The 26,206-nt window shown below is 31.8% G+C and overlaps 1 protein-coding gene across 5 annotated transcripts in view; it reads right to left on the minus strand.

Moving 5' to 3' along the window:
* Positions 1 to 26,206, minus strand: part of LOC129921496 (rap1 GTPase-activating protein 1) — a 184,001-nt gene that overhangs the window by 48,495 nt on the left and 109,300 nt on the right. Inside the window, exon 1 of one of the 5 annotated variants that reach the window (XM_056003347.1) lies at positions 22,343 to 23,590. The exons of the other annotated variants lie outside the window; for them this stretch is intronic. Within the exon in view, the coding sequence (XP_055859322.1) occupies positions 22,343 to 22,429 (87 nt within the window). The 5' untranslated portion in view covers positions 22,430 to 23,590. Of the gene's footprint in view, positions 1 to 22,342; positions 23,591 to 26,206 lie in introns of those variants that run through there. 5 annotated transcript variants of the gene reach the window in all.

Here is a 26,206-nt window from a genome sequence, read left to right on the forward strand (position 1 = left end):
GACTGCCTAACACTTGTTTTTCCCTTTTTTAAAAAACCAATTAAAAAATGTATTTCAAATAAATCCAATTATCACTCACAGGTTTCATAAGTTTTGGTATCAAAACGGCGCATCCTGCGCTAATTGGGTCAATCAAACATGGTTTGCCTTGACCGCCATCTCTACCTACCTACCTACCTATTGTTGTTGTTTCTTGTGTTATTTTTCCACAGCAAGAAAAGAACTATACAGATAAATATTTAAAAAGTCCAATTTAATAAAAGCTGCAAAAGCAGTTCATGAATTCTCGCAGGTCATGCAATTTCGTCACGAGTTTGACATTTTTGTATATAATGGAAGATAAATCTGTTATACAGTATAACAACCCTGCTTGGTACACGCGAATCTCTACATGTTTTTGCTTAATGGTCGTTGTTTGGCGGAATCATCCAATGACAAAGATAAAATTACCCATTCCAAGTCGCAGACTATATAGTATTTCATCGAAATGTACTTCTCTTTTTGTAATACAAAAAAAAAAAAGACGACAACTGGCAGGTTGATGCAATAGGTATAAGCAATGCTCCACAGCTCCAAGTGGAACCAAGGCATACCAAGCGTATACCACAAACTAAAGCTACATATGATGATGATGATGCTCAAACCCTATACCTTGATGTAGAAGTCTAAGTCATCGGTTTTGGTTGACGTTGTCGTTGGTCGTTGTCAACGTTGTGTCGTTGTCTGTATTTCTAGACGAATAGATAGATGAATCAATGTTTCGTTTCGTTTGATGTACCGATTGTGTGCGGTATGTCGACCTAATCTCGCACACATCACGCTCCATTTTTTTTTACTTGTATCATTCTTCTTGATTTTATTTTATTTTTTTTTATCTCAGCCAGTGTTTCTTATTTTATAGTTTTTTGAAAGACGTGTAGTACATAAATTGAATCGAGATGAAGCTTCCTTTTAATAAAAAGAGCTTATTGCATCCACCATCATCATCATCATCATTATCATCACAACTACTGTTGGCTGAGCTATAAAAGTTTCCCAGCAAACAATTGAAATTTATGCTGATGACTATGGAGCCTCAATTCTGTATTGCTATTGCAGCATTATTTTTTTTTTTTTTTTCAATTTCAAACTGCCTCTGCAAGTTATAAATTGCATCTTGAAATTAATTTTTAAGACGTAAATACAAAAAAAAAAAAGATGGGTTATATCAATTTATATGACACCCTTGGATGAGTTGAGTTGTCCACGCGCCGCAGTCAATTTCCCTTCTTTTCTCAATCGACCAACCATAGAAAAAAACCCAACCAGAGAGTGTGTTTGCAGATAAAAGATATAAAACTGCAAGAAAATTGCTTTCTCAGATGACAGATGGGGATCAGTTGGGAGAGGTGAGGTGAATCACAAAAAGTCAATGAGGAAAAGAAAGAAGAAAAAAAAAAAACTTCAACTGTAAATACGATTACGACGATGAGATATGGCGACGCGAATAAGAAATGCAAGAAAGCTGAAGTGAAAAGAGATCTGCAGCAAGCAGCAACAGCAGCAGTTAAAGAAACCTCTTTTTGGGTCATCACACAATGCATAGCAGCATATAACCTAGCTTTATGTTGTGTTGAGTTTTGTTATAGGTTGAATATTGCTAGCTTCGAAGATTAACATCACGATGCGGTGTACAGTGACGTGTTGTTGATCATAATGATGATGATTATATCAGAGAAAAAGCGCCTCCGCTCTCTAAAGAGGAAATGCAGTTTTTTTTTTTTTTATTTCTTTCTTTCTCATGCTGATGCAGGAAGAGATTTATTCGGGCGAATAGGCTGCACTATGTGATGTCTTATAAAAAAATATTGTGTGTGATGAATTCGAAAAGTAACCTATTTTCCATGCTTCTATTTAATGACGCTGTGAGGCGCGGTGATAGTGTGATTCACCGGGAAATATGTGACTTTTGACTACCGCATATTAACAGCAGTTGTTTGTTATTTATTTTTTTTTCGTACATTCATTCACATGCAGATGAATGTTATTTGCAATTCGAAGAAATATTTACTAATAAGCTGAATATATTCATGTTAAGCAAAGCTACTTTCAAAATAATTTCTCTTCCGATTGAAAATGAAATATTACAATTTTGACATGAGTTTGATTCATAGCTGAGGGTGTGAGCAGTTCAAGAAAATAATTATATTTACAAAAAATTGCCTGAGAAAGTTTAAAGTTTGCAGAAACGATTGAAAAATTGTGGCCACGCCTTTAGGATTTGAAAGAAAATTAATTTATTGTCAGAAATCTACTTTACTGCACTTAATAAGTTTTTATAAAATGGATTGTGGAAATCGTCACTGATCTATGTCCTGATTCATATATACCAATCAAATTTACTTGGTTAATCTTAAAGATCATTAACTAAAACGAATTTTATCTAAAAAAAATATAGATTGCTTTGTGCTGGACGCATTCATTTCTTCGATTTGGACACATCTCTGTCAAACTATCAAATGAACACGACCAGAGTCAAACTACTAATCCAAGCACAATCCACATGCGAACCAAGGGTAAGTTTACATTCATTCATTTATTGAAGTTATACTTATTACGAGAACTAACTGAAAACAAAACTTTTACAAGTCATAGACCTCACATCTGACCGAAATTTATTTTCCTATATGCTCATTCTTTATAATACCTAGTATTTCTCATTACACACAAAACAGTTTTCTATTTTTCCTACTTTTATGTAAAATTAAAATACATTAAACCCACAAAACTGACCTCTTTATTATTTACGTCATAATAAGTTATTTTTTCCAAGATTTATTGTGCTTCTACATTTTATCAACATTTTTGTTCCATGTTCTCTTCAAACCACAAAATGAAAACATTACCATATACGAGTATGTGGCTAAGTTTTTAGTGTTTATATTGCGTCGTTACATTCTATATTATTACTTAACTATGTTAAGGTACGCTTACAGTGTGCCTGCTGCTGCTGCTACCCATTGTGAATACCTATGGTACTTAAAACAGGAAAGTTGCTTGAACTCGTCGTGTCGTCGTATGTAGGTAGTGCAGCCCGCAAGCTTTTCCATTTGATAACACTTCTAGAACACACACATACAGTCCCCCCGTCCATCACATTGCCTTAGGCAATAAAAACCATCACAACATAACCAAACCATATCATCATACCCGATACCAAATGCCTGGCTTTGGCTTGCTAGTTTGCCTATCTACCTCTCTCACCTTTTTCTCGAATAATAAACAATAATTTATGCAGTGGACATCACCGCACACCGCTGATAAATTATTTCCTTATTAATAAAAAAGACATAGACACCGTGGCACCAACATGAATCTTCCAACATAAAAGTGTCAACCAGACTATGCTGATGTTTTGTGTGCTGCTGCTTGCTACACATAAATACACAAGAATGGATATGGAATAAAAATTTAATTTGTCTGAAAGCCACTCGGGTTGTTATAATAAAAAAAAAAAAAACTCAAAGGTACCTGCATAAAGTCGAGAAGTACCTATATCCTATATGTAGCTAAGTTACAGCTATACACTAAAACAACATGAAAATAATAATAATAATGAAAATGCTGGAATAATAAATGTAAACCCATTCGTGGTGTGTCGGTGGTGGTTGTGTGTGCTGTAGTCAGCTACTTTACTTGGAGTTCAGTAACAAACAAATCTAAAAAATTTACGACCATTATAATCAAGTCTAATAAAGTCGCATTGCTTTTAGACCGCATTGTCACAGGGATAGCAAAAATAAAAGCAAAAAATATAACAATGTCGTTATGTCTGTTGGGGAATTTTGTTTGAAACATATGTTTTTATTATGAATCACAGTGAAATTAAATTTGTATTACTTTATTCTCACAAGCCTAAACGACCTTGTGTGAATTTCAAACCATATTCACAATTTTAATGACACATGTCAAACATTTCACGAACTTTTGTGTCATAAAATGACAATTTAGCTTTGATTTGACGTTTTAAAAAAGTCGGTGTTGACACAATAATGTATATACTTTAGATTTGGCACAGAAACAAAATGAAAGTTTTATCAATGAAAAAAAAACAAAAATAAATTATCAAGTACAAATGAAAGCCTTGTATCAATTTTTATTTTTCAAATAATGACAACGAGTTTTAATCAAATTGTAAACAAGCCCGTTAGGTTTCATCAAAGTTCAAGTTTTAATTAATTATATGTCTATGTCAAACTTATTGTATCTCTACCATAAACTTTTGAAAAACATAAAAATATTTACAACCAAGGTCAAATATTGCAAAATATTATTGCCACAATCAATTACTGGGCAATAGTTTGACTATTCGTTGAATATTTGGGAATAAACGCACTTTGACATAATGCTGTCAAGATGTTGCGTTCATGACTTGACGTAAGGTGGTTTAAGCAAATTCAGTTTTCAGTAGCTTCTGCTATTTACAACTACGATTTCTGATTTTTTTGTTCAATAAAGTAAACGAACAGAACCAAAAATCATGCAATGTTAAACCAAATTGTCAAAATATACAAATATTTTTCATTTGAATATGAGTTAAGTGACATTAAAAACATCAAAACTAAGCTTTATTCTACGCACGGTATGACGTAACGTATAGTCGAGATTTTGTAATTTTTACTTTGCCTAATAATGCTATCTCCTTTGAATCGGTGTGAAAAGTTGCGTTATGCTCACATTTGTGTTCACACCAATCTGAAGATTTTCCCATTCGAGAGTTTAGCACACAAAGAAATTTTAATGGTTGTCCCAGTTTCTAGAACCAAACAATACTATTTTTTTAATGCCTTCAAACAAATTAACATTTTTATCTTTATTTCTTGATTTATCTTTCACACTTCGCAGGCTAATGGCCGCCACTGATTAAAACAGAAACAGTTTCGTTTGCTTAAGTATAACAGTTTTGCATAAATTAAAACACAAATATAACAATTAATCAAACTAGTAATAAACAATTATTATACCAATTATTTGACAGATGGTTAAAAAGAGAATTACAAAAAAAAAAGAAATTTGGCATACCAAATTTATTTACAAAATTCCTAAAACAATACACATTAACCATAAGAAGGAGAAAATTAATGTTGATATTTTAGTTTTGTTTTTATTTGTTGTTCAGTGAGGGAGCAAACACCTCTCAAAATATTGTATCTTAACATGCGATTCAAGCACGCGTATAATATCTGTTACTGCTTCGTTAATTAGCAAAACGAGGGAAATCTCTCTCCAAAAACTAGGTTTGTATGAACAAACCAACAAACGAGCATACCCTCGTATACCACAAGATAGGTACAACGCGAAAAAGAAAAACTCTCTCACCGCAGCAGCAGGTGTGATGACAACCGTGATGATGATAATGATGATGACGAAGAAGACAGTATATACGTTGATGATGTTTAAATACCTATTATTTTCTCCCTCAAAATTATTCTGCCATTTCTTATTTTGTTTTTTTTTTCATCTTCTTCTTTTTTAAACTGGGTCAATGGCGAAAGACAATTTGGGTTTTGACGTTTGTAATTAAAAATTCGGCGGAAAAAAAGGAAAATAATTCAAAAGTTTTGACATAACTTCTGTCATTTGTCATTATCGTTATCATCAAAAAATGTCTAGCATCCGTAACTTTTACGGATTAGTGCATTTCTTTCAACATTTTTTTTTCCACTACACAAAGTTCATTGGCACAGACACTTTTATACATGATGCCGTTGCAAGTTTAAAAGTTATTTGATAATTTAGTGTTTAACGAACAATGAAACTTTTACTTTTCTGTCAATTATCGTTAATTATTGTTGATTTTTTTAAAGTTTTTTTTTTTTTGTTTGAGAATGTAGTGTTGGTGCTTTTGAATTTGTTGTTCAAATATTTTATAAATCAAGAGTGATGAAGAAAAAATTTCAACTCATTATAAACTAATTGAACACAGAGAAATTCTTTCTTTTGCTCTTGGCAGTTTTATGAGTTTTCACTTTCGGTGTTTTTTTTTTGTAATTTCTTTAGGTGCTATTATAATTGTGTTGCCTTGAACACACTCATCGGCGTCATTGGATCGAATTTGACGTTTAAATATTTCTTTAGTTTTATTGATCATTCCTTTTTTTTTGTTTAATGTTTGATATGTTAGAAGAGATGAGGTGTTAATGAACCTGTCACTATTTAAAGTGTATTAGAAGAAAGTTTTTTCATTTAACCGTTGTTACAGTTATAGAGAAACTGAAGTATAAAATGTTTGTAATTAAACTACTTTGCTCATTCGCTGCATCAGTACTGAGTGTTTTGTTATTGTTATCTGCTTCTATTGGTTTAATTTGATCAAATTTCAGAAATCAATCTTATACAATTTGCGACAAAGACCTTCTTGTCAGTTCATATTCAAAAGTTATGGTCTCCTTTTTTTTAGGTATTCGCTTTTAGTTTTATACAATTTAAGAATGAAGAAAGATAACCATAAGATTCAGAAACCCGAACATGGCTTTCACTTTCACTATGTTACCTTTACTTCAAGATGTTATACAGAATTTGATGACGTCACATGTGATATAAATGCAATGTGAACAGCGCCTAACAATTAAAAGCAGTCACCTTTAAATATTTTATCTATGTTGTTACTTGATACTATTCGACAGCTCACATCTTCCTGCTAATGTCTATGGCTGTGTAGCTTGATTTCTACGTATGTTAATTCTATGGAAACTTCACATAAAAAAGAATTGAACTTATTTAGGTCAAGATGAAAGTTAAAAATTTCACCAAACGTCAAAACAAAACAAATTTGACAGGAGATTAAGTTGGTGAAAACGTATACATTCCGAATTCACGTTAATTGAATGATGGAGTTATTGGTGCGAACTTTTGGACCTTGAAAAGTACTTCTTTGACCTAAATTGATCTCTGAATTTGCAGATTTGAAGAAAAGTCAATCGGTATTGATACATGCCCAACAAAAGAAAGAGATGCATATATGATAAAGAAAAACAAAGTTAACTCACCATAAAACTACCCAACTTTTCAATTGCTCATCACGTTGAGTAAAATAGTTTCTTTTGAAATGCATAATTAAAAAAAAGGAGAAACAATCATTTTTCTCAATTAATTCACACTACTGTGTGTATGTCGCATATGCATATTCTGTTCTCCAGCTAATAATTACAAACAAATCAGCAACCATCACATGGCGATGATGATGGCGACATTCAACAACGATTTCCTCCTTTATATTTTTTTATGGTTGCTTCTTCTTTTGTTTAATTCTCCATGCAATATGCGTCATCTCTGGCAATTTTGCGCAAATTATCCAGGCATAAGCTCCCCGCACATCCGAACAAAATATGAGGAGGATGGATCATAATAAATATTTTCTTTTTCTTTTATTTTATCTTTTTTTTCAACTATAAATCCCAGATCCCACCAGCTACTGGAACTTTTTTTATGTAATGCGCTTTTTATTTGTCTTATATTTTTTTTTTTTTTTTTACCATATTTACTTAAGGCCTTAGCCAAAGGTATGACGACGAAACAATACAAAAATTATTCAGTGCTACATGGGGTATATGTTTCTTTTAATTGGGTTTTTCTTTTATTTTCCATAATTTTTTTTTTCTTCTCTCTCCATTCTCTGATGAATAATTCATTATACGCCTCTTTGCCCGGCAAATATGACAGGGACAGTCGAGGCAATTCTGTCGGATATACTCTTGTAGGTAGGTATGAATATTTGCTTCAAAAACCAAAGAAGAGTCTCGCAAAGAACCTTGATGGTTGCGATGATGTCGCCGGCGCGATGTAAATCCTTTTTTTTTTCCTTTTTTTTATTGCAATATTTTATTAATTTCAAAAGGAAACTAACATCCGTTTTTGTTTTCTGCTTCTTGTTCATTTTATTATAAAAAAAAAGTTCCTTGAAGGCGGATTTAAATAAACGTCAAAGACAAAAAAATATAATTTGTCACTTCAAGATCATTTTTATGGGACATCTGTTTTTGTAGATCAATTGCGAAATACCTAACTAATTTCAGCTCTTTCGGGCGTCAGCAGTCATTATTTATTTGCTTTGAATTCTTTTCTCACAAAAATAATAATAATTCACGCCCTCCTCAAGGTTCCATAAAAAAAAAATTAAATTAGGGACATTATCTATTGAGCAATATAGTATACCTAACCGTCCCACGAAATAGACGTGATCGTGAGGCAGCATTTTTCATTTATTAAGTCGAGTGGCAATATGGTAACCTGAGTGTGGCGTAGCATAAAAAAAATAACAAAATTTAAATGTGAAAGAAAATAGAAAAAAAAAAGATTATTTCCGAGAGGCAGTGGGAGTTGCTAGCTGGCTATAGGTTATTAAAGCAACTGCACGATCTTATTTTATTTTTTACACTTAAGTGGTTCGTGAGTTTGTAGTTCAGAGAAAATTAGAAGAAAAGTTTGTTTGTGGAACAATGCAATAAAGAGGAACTGAGTTTTCATTCAGTTGTTATGAAAAATCTAAGAAATCACACATCTGGTGTAGAAAGAGGTTAAAGTTGATATAATCGGTAGTATTTTCGAATGTCAAATAGCAACATTGAACGTCATTTGCATCTGTATCGCTTAAATAGTCAATATTAGAAACCTTACTGACACTTCTAATGTACAAACTGTGCACTACCTTACCATTCCTGGTCAATAAAGTGTCATTTATTTGACAGTGTAATCAAGCCATTAATGACAGAACTAATTTGTACAACTTATTTACTCCGCGGTGAAACTGGACTTATTTCTCGTTCACCCAGTTAAGGTTTCGGATTCACCGAGAAACTCTCAGATAAAAACCTGAACTGGCTAAATGACATTTTGTTTGACATTTTGGGGGCACATTATGATAGGACTGTTCGTTTACTTTGTTACATAAATGAATTGTGTTGAAATCACTAATTAGTACAAATTTGAAATTGATTTCGCAATTTTATTACATTATGTTCAACAAATTTTCTCAAAACGACTAAATAGTAAATTAATTTGCTGCTCACAGTTTTGCAACATGATTTTACCGGCAAGCAATTTCCTAATATGGCTTCTGTCTCACCTACTCCACCTTCTCATTTATTAAACACATACAAAATATAATTACTCAAATGAATCAAACTAATAAAAAATATTCTTTGAAAATGTGACGGTAGAATATTGACACATTTGCAAAAAAAAAAAAAAAAAAAAACAAATTAGCGATCAAAACAAATTATGTAATTGCATTTATTTGATGGGAAAAATGGCAAAAGCAAAAATGCAATTTTCCTAATTTCAAAAGTACATTTGTTATATATAATATGCGCAAACACTATTCAAATAAACAAACAAGCATTATACATCTAATACGGGTCATTAAAACTTAAATTACAAAACTCTGCATAACGGCCGGCATGGCGATGGCGGCGGCGGGCGGAAGCACTAAACACCAGCCCAAAGTGTTGTCAGTACACACAAATGAAGTGTCAAAGTGAAAAATAATAATTAAATGATGAGAAATTGCTGCAAAATAGAAACAAACAGAGAGACAAAAAACAAAAACACAAACTAAAAAAAAAATACCATGAAAACATTCACACATCGAATTCTAAAATTGCACAATTAGCGCAATGACCGCGCCAAATGTGCTTGCTGCTGCTGCTGGTGCTGGCTACCACCGCTGTACAGTAAAACTACAATATCTATAAACATTGCGCGCCTGGGAAAATTTCTAAATGGAAAATTTATTGGAGACTATACACTCTATGTCTATACCCCTAAATCTCTTGGGTGCTGCAACATAGTCAATGGATATTGCATGGTTACATAGAAAAATACTAAAAGAACTAAAACAACAAATAAATGAACGTGTTGCCTCGCGGTGGATGGCGGGCTATTTGTGTTACAGATACAAAATTGATTTATGCAATTAAATTCAACATCTAACCAACCTGAAACATGTTTGTGAGGAGCTCTCTTTCTCTATGTTGTTGTGTCTGTGTGTCTCATGTTATTAGAAACCAAAAAAAAAAAACAAAATAAAAATTCAAAATTATTTGCTTGTTTTTTGAAAATCTACTTTACAGAGATATGTTTCAGGGACGTAGGCGTTGGATTTTGTTTAAGGTGATATAGATTGAAATCAGAAACTAATATCTAAACTATTTATTTATAAAATGATATGGTTCATTTCCTGAACGTAGAACCCATTTACATTTTAAACACAAACAGATCTAAATCTAATGCAGAGTGATGTATTTCAGGCAAGGCAGTGTGAAGTGTAAACCCATCAGGCATGGAAAAGTCGATACAATTGTATGGAATTCGATACAAATGAGTTTGTTCGAGTACAAAAATACAATTTGTCTGAATTCGATACAATTTTAAATCTGTCTCTTTTGCAATCTAAGATTTAAAGAATCGAGGAAATCGAAAGTAATAACAAACGACAGATCTATTTTTATGTTTATTTTGATTTCAGATTTTTTTTAACCAAAATAAATGTTACAATTTGTTTATTATATTTATATTTATAAAACTGATGAAACTGTTCTATTTTTTCGACATAGTACAAATATTGTACAAATATTATACCTAGTACAAATATTGTAATCTTAAAACCAAAATTGCACTTTTATTTTTGGGTCCCCACATATTTTCATTTTTTTTTTTTAAATTTTTTTTTAATACCTACTTCTTGTAGTCTTCTGTGAATAACTTTTTCCCATATATATTTTTTACCGAAATAAAATAAAAATTCTCTTACGCTTACGCAGAAAATAACGAAATGTATGTAGAAAACTTAAGAGTTTTTGCAAATATAACATTTTGATTAAATTTTAAATTAATTTCTCGTATGAAAAATATATTTCAATACAATTGCACCCATTTCAGTACAATAAAAATCAAATTTTCAGTACAATTAAAAAATGTCATTTTCCATCCCTGAAACCCATCCTTTATTTAGCGCTTTTTTGACGTTTATAGATTCAGTTCTACACAAGGCGTGTTCCAATAGTTGAGATCGATATTTTAAGCTGCACACAAAATATTAATTTATGGATATTTAGGTATGTTTACTTTGCTGGCATTTGTAAGACAATTTGAACTCAATAAGCCAATTTTATGAAAAATAAAAGCGAACATGGAGTCTTCTCTATCTACGACCCTGCTTAATGTTTGAACGCGCGTACACACTAAAATAAATGCGTGTAAAAAGTAGTTTTCTCTTCACACATTGATTTAATCTTAGACACACTTACAAAAAACCAAACACGCATGCATAAATGTATGTATATAAAAATACATAATTAGGTACTGTCATAACTTGCCATTCAAAGTGCGGTTTCATAGACTTAAAAGAGTCAAGAAAAACATGTCCACAAAGATTCCTGGGCTGGGATACAAGATTTTTATGGAAAATCTTGTTTTTATAAGTTCATCTTCAAAATTATATTTTTTTCTTCTATTTTTCTATTTTGACACTGACAATTTTTTCAACACGCATAAGAATTCTTTTTTTATGGGTTAAGTTAGAGTTATGACATCGAGAGGAGTCAGAAAGACCTTTTGAAGGAGTCAGCTCTCCGACAAAAAAAATTACAAAACTGTCTATATATAGACCGTTAATGATCTTTTCTAGTAGCTTTTAGAATAATTTTTAATTTCAAACTGATAACAGACCATAAACATTGAAGGAACACAACAAAACAAAAACGAAAAGAATCTTTATGCCATATACAGAGGTGGAAATGGAAAGCACATTGCTCGTATAATATTCAACGCCTTCAGCCTTCGCATGTATTTTTAAGTTGTGCGTGGGGTTGGATATGGAAATAGCCTCGATTTTATTCCAATTTGGAACGCATAAACAATTCGTCTAGATCGTTGATCGGCTGCAGAAAATCCTCTCATCGAATTGTGATGCTGCAGGCAGTGGGAACGTACTCATTTTCATCGATGAGGGCCCATAAAAAAATATATTCTTTTTTTTCCATAAATGGAGTTTCAAGAGTTTCAAGACAAATACTAATACACCTTTGTGTGTGCCCCCACATATGGTGTGTTTATAGTATCTTAAACAGTTTAAATTGATCGGTTCTTTTGCTATTGATCTTGTATCTCTTTTTAAATACCTATCCGGATATTAATAAAATAAACACAAAAAATGTTTTAAGGCGTAAAAATAGGGCAATTTAAAAGGATCACAGACGGCTAAGATCAATCATCATAATTGAGAAGATCTCAAGATGATCTTGATGTTGTTATTGTTTCAAAAGTTATAAGAATTTATTGCGTTTAAGAACATTTTTTTTTATGATACTTTAATGAAGTTCTTAATCTTTCAAGGTATTCAAGAGTTCAAAAGTAACATGTCATAAAAATATTTTTTTTACGATCTTTTCAGTTCATTTACCCGAAATTTAATGTTTATTTTGGAAATTAAAACAAAAAACATGGTTTTATTGTTGTATTTTCTAAATATTAGTTGTTTTTCTTAGGGTATAATACCACGTCACGTCAAAATATAACGTTTGTTGATTTTATGTATTTTGAAAACAAACAAAAACTAATTCCGTAAGACCTAGGAAATCTTAAAACAAAATATTAGTAATGTAGGCTTCTGGTACAAAAAAAGATTTATGTTATGTTGTCTAATGAACCCAAGCCATAAATATATGGCGCGGCGTAGTAATAAGCATTTGAAGCGGCGACTGTTATGAAGACCAGGAAATGATATGATAATTTGTATGTTAAAAAAATATTTATTTGTATAGCCTGGTACGCTGCTCGCGCTAAATTTTAGCCAAGATAAAATTCCCATACAAGTTATCGATAATTTGTATGGGACTCATTTTAGCTCGGCTAAAATTTTTCGATAATTTGTATGGGAGCTAAAATTTAGCGCGAGCAGCGTACCAGGCTTATAACTGTTACGTTTGCGACGTTTTTCGCTCATCAAAAATACTTTGAAACAATGTGAAACTATGGAACACAAGCATAACAAGATAAGCATCACTTTGAAAAGTAACTTTTATATTGTCTTGTAATCATTTTACTCATTACAATTCCGTTCCAAAATTCCAAGTCGTTCCAAAGTTGTCAAAGTGTTTAATTTTTATTAGAATATGAATAATGATGGACACGCTGTTTTTCCAGTTCCAAATTGTTCCAATGACGAAGTGACAGATTATTCTTCATACCCTTCAAGCAAACGAGTCCGACCTCGGTCCGACTCCGCTCCGCCTCAGGCGGAGCTGAGTCCGACTTCGACTACGAAACGGGTCCGAAGGCGGCTCAAATTAGTATGAAAATTATAATCAGCACGGAGCCGATTTTATATGTGTTGGTTTTTTCACCACGATTTCTCCTTCGACTTTGTGTTCATACACAAAAAGTTGCAAGTGTGTGAGTGCAACCCCGTTTTTCTCGGTCGGAGGTCGAAGTGTCAACTCAGTTTTCTTGCTTGAAGGGTATATTTATGTTTCAAAATTCCAGATTGTTCCATTTTATTCTGATTGATGGTTAGGTGTGTTTTAATATTAAGGTGTGCTCCAACCTGAATACATAAATGGAAACGACCCTATAGAATGCGGTAGTGTTTTATTGATACAAGTTGTTCAAGTTGAAATAAAAATACCTACCACAACCACCCTCAAAAACCTGTTTGTTCTTATTTTATTTTCTTATAATCCAAGCCATGATCTTTACCATCTGTATCTGGTTCAATTCTAACATTGTATATGCCACACAGCAGCCATAGCATACAATATCAATTCGATGTTCTCATTTATTCAAATAAATTGAAATACATTAATTAAAGACAATTCCCAGCTTAAGTTGTCGAGAGTTTTAAATAGTGATTGCATTTTTTATTTTATGGTATGTGACTATATATGTCAACTATTTAATGAATATCAATACAACAACAACGAAAAAAAAAAGCTAAAACGTGACTCTTAGAGAGTTTGTGTTTTTTATAAATTGGTAATTTATTTAAGATAAGCCTTGAGCTTGCTTTAGCGGTTTATTTTTGTTTTGTAGCATTTAAAGTTAATGATTTCGAATTTAATTTTATGGTACGAAGCTTTACAATGTTTGATTATTTGGTTCATGATAAATAGATATAGATTTCAATGCAAAATAGAGTCAATTAGTCGATGTCAAACAAACTGCAAATGCAGATAAGATTTCAAGTAACTTTACTTTTTAAATGTGTATACAAAAACAACCAAAGCCTTATAAGACATTTTTTAAATACTTAATCTGGTCAGTTCGAAGACGATTGGTTTTGTTAAGACCTAGGACAACCGTAAATGAGGTGTTAGCTGAACATTGTATCAGCCACAAGTGCAGAACGGCAAACTTGTTCAGTGATCCAATTAGTAAAAATAAGAAAACCATGGATCAACTAAAGCCAAAATTTAAATCTACTTAATCTTCAAGGTATTAAAAGGTTACGAGAAATTTCACAAAAAAGAATAAATTTAAGGTGCGTTCTATCAGGTTATGCAAGGCACTTTAAGTAACATTCAGTAACATTCTTCTAAGATACCAAGGCGTTGAATGCAACCTGAAGTGCTTTATTTTTTTTGGGCTGGACGCACTTATTCTATCAATCAAACAAAAACAAGAACTGTCAAAATGAAAAAGGTTAGTTTGATTGCAATTTTCTCGCGATTCCGGGAATTATCCGAATAGTAAAATAATTTTAATAAAGGTTTTTTAAAAACGTTGGCAGTGAAAGCATCGAACCCACTAAATTTTTAAAGGCATGTTCACACGAGTACAAAAAATGCTTTGATAAAAGTGAGTTGTGTATATGACATATGTAGGTTTTTTTTATTTATTAGCAGATTTGGATGTTTCGGATCTTTTGAAAAACATTACTTTATCTGTAAGCTCCCATCCAAGCACTAGAAATAACACAGAGCTTATTAGATATTCCTCAAACCTCTTCTATTTCCAATATTTTATCCATATAGTTCTCTATTCTATTCGTTAGTCGGCATCTCAATTCACCCTAACTTCCCATCGAAGTCTTGTTTTTTTTTTTTTTTTGGATTACAAAGACGGTATATGTATTTATCTACTTTAATGTGTCAACTTATTGGGGGGAAGCCTTGAATTGTGCTAATTAATCAAAACCATTATATGACTGCAATATATTATCTATCCAAAGAGCAAAAAAAAAATATAAAAATAAATAAACAAAACAAACAAAAGTGTGATCGTACCTGACTGATAAGATACAAAGTGAGAATCGACACAAACCGTCCCGCAAACACCAGAAAACGTGAGCCATCTATATAGGATGGATATCTTATCTATGTCATAACACACCCTTTGTTTGTTCCTAGAGATATAAGGTACTACGCGTTTAGCTGGTGAGATGTACAATTCTTTTTCCCCCTTTTTTTTCATCAACAAAACCGAAAAAAAAAGAAAGAAAAACGAAACTTTGTAACAAAGGCACGTCACTTAGTCTATCCTTTTTGCTTTGAAAGAAAAAAAAAAAACACAAAAAAGAAAAAGAAAAAAACAAACGCACAAACATTCTATGAAACATTTTTATAAACTGTTATCTCTAGACTATGTAATGTATGGCATAATAAGAAAAGAAGAACTCTGACCGCCACTGCTGCCGCAGTCGCATTTAAAGGTTTAGTAAGAATTACAAAAACATGACATCATAGAAAAACTTTTTTCTCTGATAAGAGGTAATAATATAGGGAAGAAAGTATATTCATTCATTGCCTCAGTCAATTCAATTAAAGAGACGAGAGGAAGAAACCGTCAATAAAAACGTACAATTTATGCGAGAGAGGATATTATTGTCTATTTTGATGAACTTGAGTAATGCGTGCAAAGGTCCATAGTAGTTGTTGTTGTTTGTGTGTTTAGATAAGAGAGCTCCGTATTTTTGGAATGTTTTGTTTTTGTTTTTGGTGACAAATTACTTCAAAGATAAATAACGCATAAAACAGAAAAAAACAAAAACAGAACAAAAGTAAAATGTTTGCAACGTGACTATATCAGAAAGCCAATTCACAAAACATTATCAACTTAAATTTCTGTTTTTACAAGATTAAGCTTTGAAATTTGACGACGAAATCAAGGCAAGGGTTGTACCTGCAGCTGTTAATGAAAGGAATGTTATTTTTTAAATTATAAGAAACTTAAATACAAAACGTGACAAAATCACTTAAAAAAGTTTTAGGGTTGGTTTGGAAAGAACGTAGAAACTGGTATGGTGAAAAAAAAAAAAACAGAATATTAACTTAAACTCTTATCTCAAATTTTAACAAAAATACTGCGAAAATAAAAAAAAATAAACTGAAAGATGATAAAACAATTTAAGACTTCCAATGGACAAAAAAAGAGGAAGTTCTTAAAACCCAGCTTATCAGTTAGCTTGGCAAAATTCTCTGCAGAAAAAATGTTATCCAAAATTTAACCGACATTTGATAAATCAGGAATTTATACCAAAATTTATTTATTTTTATTTGCGGCTTGATATCCGGACTTGTACATTCCAAAAATAGGTAGCCAGAAAAAAAATCGCTTAAAGGATAAGCGAGATGTTGTGGTGGAAGTTTTTTAAATGACAAGTAGTGTAGATTGTTTGTTAAGTATTGAATGTTTTTGAGTATTTTAAAGCGTACTGTAAAAATGTTTATTATTGGTGGTTTGTGTGTTGTTGTTAAAGGAGGGGAAGATAAACTACTTTTGCTGTAATGAACTAGAGTTCGAACTTCGAACGTGACTATCGATTGCTTATCAAGCATAGGATACCTAACTCTTACTTATCACCGTCAAAGATTTCAAAATAAAAAAGGGACATGAAGGACGAATAAACATTTTGTACTCTAAACCGTAAAATCTTCAAAGTCCAACCAAAAGGTGCCCTGCCATTTGTATACAGTTAATTGTGGAATCTAACAAAATATATAATTTGACGTTCAAAGCTGTTTAGGTTGTTTTTCGGTTCAGTTCACTTGGCAAAGTGCTGAAAATTTACAAGCATTCTTAGGTACCTATAAAACAATTTAGAGTAGAACTTGATCGTACCAATATGGGAGGAAAAAATCGTTATTGTTTCTTAGTGCAAAGGGTTGAATTTTGAATTATACTTTTATTGGGTCTCAAAAATGGAAGTGTTCTGACACCGCAATTTTTTTTAGAACTCCATAATTGAATCGTCAGTTGTGAGAACGAAATAAGTCCATTTTGCAAGTGTTGGGAAAACGCAAAAAACTGAACAGCGTCTATATTTTACTTTTTTGAGATGTATGGCCTATAGATAAAATGAAGATCACGTGGATTTGAGTGGAATGAGATAAAAATTTTGTTTGTAGCGGGTTCTGGTAGACAGGTATAACGGTTTGAAAACATCGGACTTATTCCGTTCTCAAAACTTACAGTTTGAAATTTCACCCAAAAGCCAAATTTTGAATGAAATAAACATATACCTAATTTATTTAAAACAAAAGTTTTAATGATAGCAATAGATTTACTTTTGATAGAGTTTGAGTAATCAAAACAAAAAGTGTTATACATAGTGAAACAAAAATTTTCTGTTGTTGTCTATTTTTTGCTTGAGTAAAACAAAAAATAGGAAAATAAAGATAGTTTCGAATGGTAATTGTTCGGTTAATTTCCAATGAAAAAACTTTTTGAGTCCAGCATTTTGAAGGAAATTTAATTTTCTGTTTTTATTTAGAGCAATGCATATGACTATTTCAGCCCGAAAAAAACCCATTAAAAATGCAAAAAAAACTCAAAAAATCGCTTTTCTTTACCTTTTTTCATGTTTTTTTTTACTGTTTTGGTAGGTATGGAGTTTTTTTTTTTAATTTTTAAAAACATTTTTCCGATATTAAACTTGATTCTCTTCAACAAGTTTTAAAATCAATTTATCAAAATTATGCTTTGTTTACGAGATATACATAGGTATATAACGGGGCTTTTGCACCCCTATCTTCAATTTCGACCCTCTCGCGGTTCTATCTTTTCTTATAACCTATTCAACGTTTAAGCAATTAAAACCCGTGAACGTCTTAGTTAAGACATAATCAGTAGCCTGAAATCCTGTAGTCTAAGAGCCCACAGCAAATTTTGGGAGTGGACGTATAACCAAAATGTGAGTATGCAGTTTTATAGCCTTATGCGTTCTTATAACGAATTCAAAAGTCTGGCAGCTGCAAATCGCGGCTTTGCATTGTTTTCAAGGGGTTGAAAAATTTGAGTTTTTCAATTCATATAAGTAGGCTTAATTCACACTATTTCATATTATTTATCTAGCAACTGATGCTCTTTCATTTTCCCCAAGCCTGAAGACATCAATCTTGACTATGCGATTAATAGAACTCAAGATATAAGCTTTTTAAGCGGCTTTGTTTTGGAGACTTTTCTGTTTAATTTTTTGTTTCTTATTTTGAACTCAAAACTCTCCAAGAAGAGAGTTGATATGGTTAGTTTAAAAAGCTTATATCTTGATTTCTATTTGTCGTATCACCGAGATTGATGTATTGAGGCTTAGGGGAAATGACAGAGCATCATTCCTTATATTCAGAATGTGAATTTTTGCTTACATAGCCTACTCACATTAATTGGAAAACTCGCGTTGTTTAACCCCCTGAAAACCATATAAAGCCGTGATTAAAAGCTGCCAGACTTTCGAATACGTCATTAGAAGGCATAAGGCTATAAAACTGCATAGTCACATTTTGGTTATGCCTCCACTCCAAAAATTTGGTGTGGGCTCTCGGTCTACTGGATTTATTCTGTTCTTCAAACTTATGAAATTTTTCACCCCCTGTAACGCTGTAACTTCGACCATCAAAATAATTTTTTTTTTGTTTTTTTTTCGACTTAGAAGATGTGTCTACGTCTAAAGATAACATCTGCATCAAAAAGTGAATTTCGAAAAAAAAGTGGACTTATTCCGTTCTCACAACTGACGATTCAATTTCAAAAACCCTCGGTTTTTTACGCAAAACTCCCAAGTTATTCATATTATCAGTTAGATGCTGTTGAACCCTTCTTGGACGTATTTAGGTATGAAACCCATTCTTCATAACGACTCAATAGTCTATTTAATAGACCCGAGCTCCAGAGCAAAAATAGAACAAATTCGTTCAAGACTTTTTATTGGCGATTATGGTTCCTTGGCATACAAGAATACTCCAGCCAAAAGTGCTACTAAATCCATTGGTGCATTTCTGAGAAAACGGCAACACTGGTCGGTTTTCAGTTTTTTTGATTTAACTCGAAAACCAAGCCTGACTTTGAAATTGTTCAAAGACACTTTTCATAGCAAATTAAATTTTCTGTCAAGTTAAGATGGTTAAAAAATTTTAAAAATTATTTTTGACTAAAATTCTAACCTAAAATCAAAGAAAAAAAAGTTAAAAAATTGACAATTTTATTTTTTTTTACTAAATCAAGGGGCATTTTGTGTCTGTAGCCGGGACGTCCAAACTTTGTACTAATGAAATAAAGTAGAGGTAAAATCCTTTGATAATACGTAATTTTTAATTTTTTTTGTCAAGAAACAACTTAAATGTACCTATTCAAAAACTAGCACTTTTTCTAAATTTTTGACTTTTTTAGTGAAAAGCAAGTTTTTAAAACTCGATAAAATCCTATTAATTGGTAACTTTTAGACTTTTAAAGTAAACATACTTCGAGGGATTGATTTAATATAAACTAAATATGACAAACAAAAAAATTTATTTGCATCCTTATGGCCTTTTGTGCAATTTTGTGTATGTGCATTTTTATAAATACGGGTCGAATGGATGGACGGAGAGCCATTAGCTTTGGTCTATTGCATAGAAGAACATTTAATACCAACTCATTTACTGTTTTCAATGGCCTGAAAAACAATTCTTGTAAAATCCGCGACCAACGAAAAGTTTCTCTTGAAAAACGAAAAAAATACTGTAATGAGTTTGAAACAAAATAGCTCAGGCAAATTAGTAAATCAAATTGCACTTTTCGCGGGACAAATTTTTTTCATGGAACGTGTTTAGGTGAATGTCCTTATCGTAAAAGTGAATTTTTTGGGATGATAAGATATCGGGAACAGCCGCCATCTTGGAAAAGAGGTTGGTGCCGTTTTTATTTTATAACTCCATTTTTACTCATTTAAACCAAAAATGTCCGAGGATAGACTTATTCACAATTAAATTATCTAAAAAATGATATACAAATGAATTCCGTGAGTTAGTTAAATTCAATTTTATAGTCGGTCAAAGTCCAAATTCTTCTCGCAAGGTTAAGACAATATGACATTTTTTCAAATATCTGAAGAACTTTTGATTTGTTTGGGATTTTCTTCAAGAATGAATTATAGCACTTTTGATTATCTATAAAATGAGCCCTTTATCTAAACTGTAACCAACATAATGTATAAGCCATCTAACGTCGAAGTTCACATTCTACTAGTCAAAAGTGAGAAAATAACAAGTTTTCTTCTATTAGACCGAGCAAATTTTTGAAGTGGAGGTATAACCAAAATATAAGTAAACAGTTTTTTAACTATATTCGTCTAAATATTGAATTCAAAGTTTGAAATCTTTAATGTTAACCTTTATATGGTTTTCGAGGTTTTAAATGAAGTGAATTTTCCAATTAACGTGAATAAGCTAAAGTGACACTATTTAAGATTCTAAATATAAGAACTGATGCCCTGTCATTTTTCCAAAACATGAACACCTCAATCTCAGCATTACGATAAGTATAACTCAAGATATGAGGTGTGTAAGCCGTTACCTTTTCGAGACTATTGTGTTTAATTTTTGATTGTTTATTTGAACTATTGAAATCCCAAATAAGTTCAGTTAAAAAATCGTATATCATGACCTCGACGTTTGGTTGCTTCTACAATGTGATGGTTACAAAAACAATAAAGGGTTCATTTCATAGATAATTAAAAGTGCTATAATTCATTCTTGAAGAAAATCCCAAACAAATCAAAAGTTCTTCAGATATTTGAAAAAATGTCATATTGTCTTAACCGAGCGAGAAGAACCCGGACTTTGACCGACTATAAAATTGAATTTAACTAACTCACGGAATTCATTTGTATATCATTTTTTAGATAATTTAATTGATAATAAGTTTATCCTCGGACATTTTTGGTTTAAATGAGTAAAAATGGAGTTATAAAATAAAAACGGCACCGACCTCTTTTCCAAGATGGCGGCTGTTCCCGATATCTTATCATCCCAAAAAATTCATTCAGGACATTCACCTAAACACGTTCCATGAAAAAAATTTGTCCCGCGAAAAGTGCAATTTGATTTACTAATTTGCCTGAGCTATTTTGTTTCAAACTCATTACAGTATTTTTTTCGTTTTTCAAGAGAAACTTTTCGTTGGTCGCGGATTTTACAAGAATTGTTTTTCAGGCCATTGAAAACAGTAAAAGAGTTGGTATTAAATGTTCTTCTATGCAATAGACCAAAGCTAATGGCTCTCCGTCCATCCATTCGACCCGAATTTATAAAAATGCACATACACAAAATTGCACAAAAGGCCATAAGGATGCAAATAAATTTTTTTGTTTGTCATATTTAGTTTATATTAAATCAATCCCTCGAAGTATGTTTACTTTAAAAGTCTAAAAGTTACCAATTAATAGGATTTTATCGAGTTTTAAAAACTTGCTTTTCACTAAAAAAGTCAAAAATTTAGAAAAAGTGCTAGTTTTTGAATAGGTACATTTAAGTTGTTTCTTGACAAAAAAAATTAAAAATTGCATATTATCAAAGGATTTTACCTCTACTTTATTTCATTAGTACAAAGTTTGGACGTCTCGGCTACATACACAAAATGCCCCTTGATTTAGTAAAAAAAAATAAAATTGTCAATTTTTTAACTTTTTTTTCTTTGATTTTAGGTTAGAATTTTAGTCAAAAATAATTTTTAAAATTTTTTAACCATCTTAACTTGACAGAAAATTTAATTTGCTATGAAAAGTGTCTTTGAACAATTTCAAAGTCAGGCTTGGTTTTCGAGTTAAATCAAAAAAACTGAAAACCGACCAGTGTTGCCGTTTTCTCAGAAATGCACCAATGGATTTAGTAGCACTTTTGGCTGGAGTATTCTTGTATGCCAAGGAATCATAATCAGCAATAAAAACTCTTGAACGAATTTGTTCCATCCAAAAGGGTCTATTCAATAGACTAAAAGCTCAAACCCATTATTCATTTTGCAAATTCTTTAGGTATACCTTTATAAGTTAAAATTAAGAAAGTTCAATTAAGTTTAAGCTTCAACTTGTTTGTTGAAAAGAAAAAAGAAAACTTACCTCATTTCGATTGTTATTGTTGTTGTTATTATTATTCCCAATTGAAGATCGCGATCCTGGAAGATCGCGCCACCTTAGTACCCCCATTACGGCCTGACGAACCCACCGCCGTTCAGCGCCTTCGCTAATAAATGCCACCGTTGGCTGATAATCGTCTCGTTTGAAGACCTCTAAAACAATTTACGTTTTTATTGAATCCAGAATGGCAAAGTGACTTTTTTTCACTTTTATAGGTATTCAACGTTCAAATTGTTTTTCTTATTTTGTATGATAATGGACAAGGGTAATGTTTTGCTTATTTATTTTCCACGAGAATCACTCAAAAACAAGAAAAAAGAAAACACATTCGATGTGTGTCAGTGTGGGCGGTTAAATCACGATTCACGGGAGAAACGACAACGAAACGACACAAAAGATATAAAAATTCGTTTGCAAAAAAATCTGACTAAACTACAACTTGCAACGAGAGAGAAGATATCTACTTGGGCTTTAAGTTGGCAACACAGGCGGAGGCACAGGTATTGAGCGAGTTCAGTTCTTAGCTAAAAAGTGCAGCACACACGTTTTATTTCTCTGAATCGAATTGAATCGAATCCTCCTCATCGACGTGAGTGAGCGATCCACAAAGTCTTTTTAAGAGGCTACGAGGCTCGTCGTCGTCGTCGACTAAAACGAGTTAGCCGTTTTGTTCGACAAAATGCAAAAAGAAAAAACCAACAAAACAAAAATCAAATTCGTCGTCGTTTTTGTTGTTGTTTTAAAAAGTTTGTCGACTATCGACTCGTATTATTCGTTTCGTATTCGTCGTATCCACGAAAAACAACAACAACAAAAAAAAAAAGAAAAGTTGCAACAAAAATCCATTCAAACCTTAAATAACAAGTTTTGCCAGTTTTTGCTGGCTGACAATTCGTCGTTTTATTGCACTGTCAAAGCAGGGCAAGTGTTTCGTGTGGGTCGTTATTTTTTCGGTAACTTTTTTTTTTTTTTTTCAATTTTTCTACAATTTTTTGCACTGAGAATTTTTTTCCAGTTGACAAGAAGTTACAAAAATTCACTTGAAACAAATAAAAAATTAACTTCAAACCCGCGAACCCGGTGATGGTTAAAACGAGCAGAAGAAAAAAAGACACAAATGGTTATAAATCTATAAAAATTAAAGAGAAAACCTCAAAAAGCTTGAGGTAGTTGGCAGTGTTTTTGTATCTTCTTTTATTTTGTTTATTTTTTCAATTTATATTTGGGGCCGAACGTTAGAAAAGCGAAAAATTTGCTGTCGTTGTGTTTACGAGACAACTTCCATCTAGCGAATGCGATACGAAGATGAGAAGACAGACACAAAAACCTACGAAGAACGAAAATGTACTCATGGATTTTTTGCTTGCCCATGGAGAGAGGAGTTCTGCAAGCAACACAAATACACGCACAAGAAAATGCAGTAGTTTGATTGTGTTTGTGTATAAAATATATAAATAAACTGAGAGAAATCAACAAAAACAAACCATTTTGAGAAAGGAAATGAGAGAACTGTCAGAAATGTCTGCAAATAGCTTTGCAGTTGTTTTCACGTTACGTTATGTGAAGTAGTGAAATGAACAGGGATGTTAACTGGAAAATACTCGTAATGTGGTAGTGGAAATCGATCAGAATTTAAATGTAAATTTTAGAAGTAGCATTTAGATTTTAAAATAACTAACTTTTATTAATATTTAAAACTCAAATGAATTAAAACCGACAAAATCACTGAGTCGCTTTTTTCTTTGATTCTGCTCATTTGAAATAGATTATAAAAATATTAGGTTTGTTTTTGGAAGTGGGAATGAAATCTTCTCAGAGGGTTGAAAAAGTACCCAAACGCTTTTAGAACAAAATTTTCTGCTACTTTTTTAACATAAAAAAATTAAAACGACAAAACCGATAAAAAAAAATATAGAAATTGATATCAGATTTTTGTCCAAAGAAATTTCGGGCTGAGATTCGCACGAATGGGAAATTGTTTTGTCATTCGCGAGGACTATCTCAGTTTCAGAGTTTCCAAAATTGGGTTAAAAATGTTGAAAAGAGTAGAAATATTTCCCAAAAAAACCTATTAAAGGTAGAGTATTTTGAGTTGTTGTTGGATTAAGCATTTTAACAGGGTTGCCAAATGGTGACATTTTTTGAGATTTTTTTAAATTGAAGAGAGACTAATTAAAAGAAAATGATATTTTTTTATAAAAACGAAAATTGTGAAGCTACGATAAAACGGTCAACGTGTCGATTTGAGGGTTGTAAGTCTAAAGGGTCTAAGACCGAATTTGTTCACACTCCATTAAACTTAATGTCTCCATTAAAAACGAGAAATTTTACAATTTCTATGCGATTTGACAGATTTTCAATTTTTAATGGCAACTTTTATTTTTTGACAAGCAGCCCAAATTTAATCGAGAGTGAATAAATTGGGCCTAAGTGCTTGGATTTACATCCCTTCAATTAGTCAATGCGTTGACTCTCCAAAATAAAAATTAAGATAAAATCGCTACGATAAACGCTGTCCACGCGTTAATAGGTACGATGACAGTACGTTGACAGTTAAGGGGGTATTTTGGTGACGTTAGAGATCCCACATGTTGATTAATTTTACTGACTTTCCCATTGCTCTAAAATGCTTATTTTAACATAAATTCTTTTAAAAAATCCACAACAATTTTGTCGTTGAACGTTTCCAATTAAAAAAAAAGAATTTACAGCTTGTCAAAAAATAAAAGTAGCACCTTTTAAAATGTGTTAGTAAAACTTAACATATTCTTCTAACTAAAGAACGCGATCACAGTTATACCTATTTTGGGGTGTTAGTACGAGTAATGTTCATTTTTGCAAGCCACCTTTTTGACCATTGGAATCTTTTTTCACACCAGAGCGTTTTCTTTAACTTTTGCTGATGCGAGTCCAAGTAAACACACGTTTTTTTCGCACTGATGCGTCTAAATGCCTTGTGAAGTAATTTTCACCTTTTCATTCCTGCTCCAAAGACAAAAGTCTTTCTTGTTCTTGTTTTTCGAAATTATTTAATATGTCAATTTGAACAAAAAAAAACTCTTCCTGTCATTCTTTCTTCCGCTTATTAACTTTTGTTTAAAAAAAAAAGTCCAATTTGTCTCCCTTCACTCCGATCCAAAGAAAGGTAAAAAGAATTTCTGGCATACACACAACACAGACAAAAGTTTGGGTATAATTATAATTAACTTTGAAAGCTATAATGAGTTATGATATCTACAAAACACAGCTACCATATAAAAAGTTTGTGTATATCAGAATGGTTACAATTTTGTTTCGGAAATAGCTGTTTGATTGTCTTAAGAAAAAAAAAAGACTTTCCTCATCATGAAAAGAAAGGGAATTATACTACACCTCTATGTAAAATGGAAAGTTCCCAAATATTTGTCCAACAGAAAAAAATAACACTAATAAATTATTTGTTTTGCCTTGTACCACGTTTATCATTTTTTTCCATAATGTCAAGGTTGATATTTTATTTAAGAGTTTCAAATAGGTGTGGATTTTTGATATTCTTTACAAGCTAAAGTTCCATAAGAAAAAAATTGATTTATCTTTTGATATCTTTTTCTTATTGATTGGAATTGGAATAGCTTTGTAAGTTGTTGACTTATTGAATAAATATTCAAAAATTAAAAAAAAAGATTTTTAATTAATGATTTTAACGCCAGTAAAAATATAAATTATTATGTTGCACTTCTAAAGTTTCATAACCATTGAAAAGTCGAGGTTAATGTTTATGTTTTACTTTGGTGAGCTACAAACAAAAAGAAGTTAATGATGAAGAGATTATGTATTATAAAATTAAAGCCAAGAAAAGCATTGTAT

This window comes from Episyrphus balteatus, chromosome 1, assembly GCF_945859705.1.
Source record: "Episyrphus balteatus chromosome 1, idEpiBalt1.1, whole genome shotgun sequence".
NCBI lineage: Eukaryota > Metazoa > Arthropoda > Insecta > Diptera > Syrphidae > Episyrphus > Episyrphus balteatus.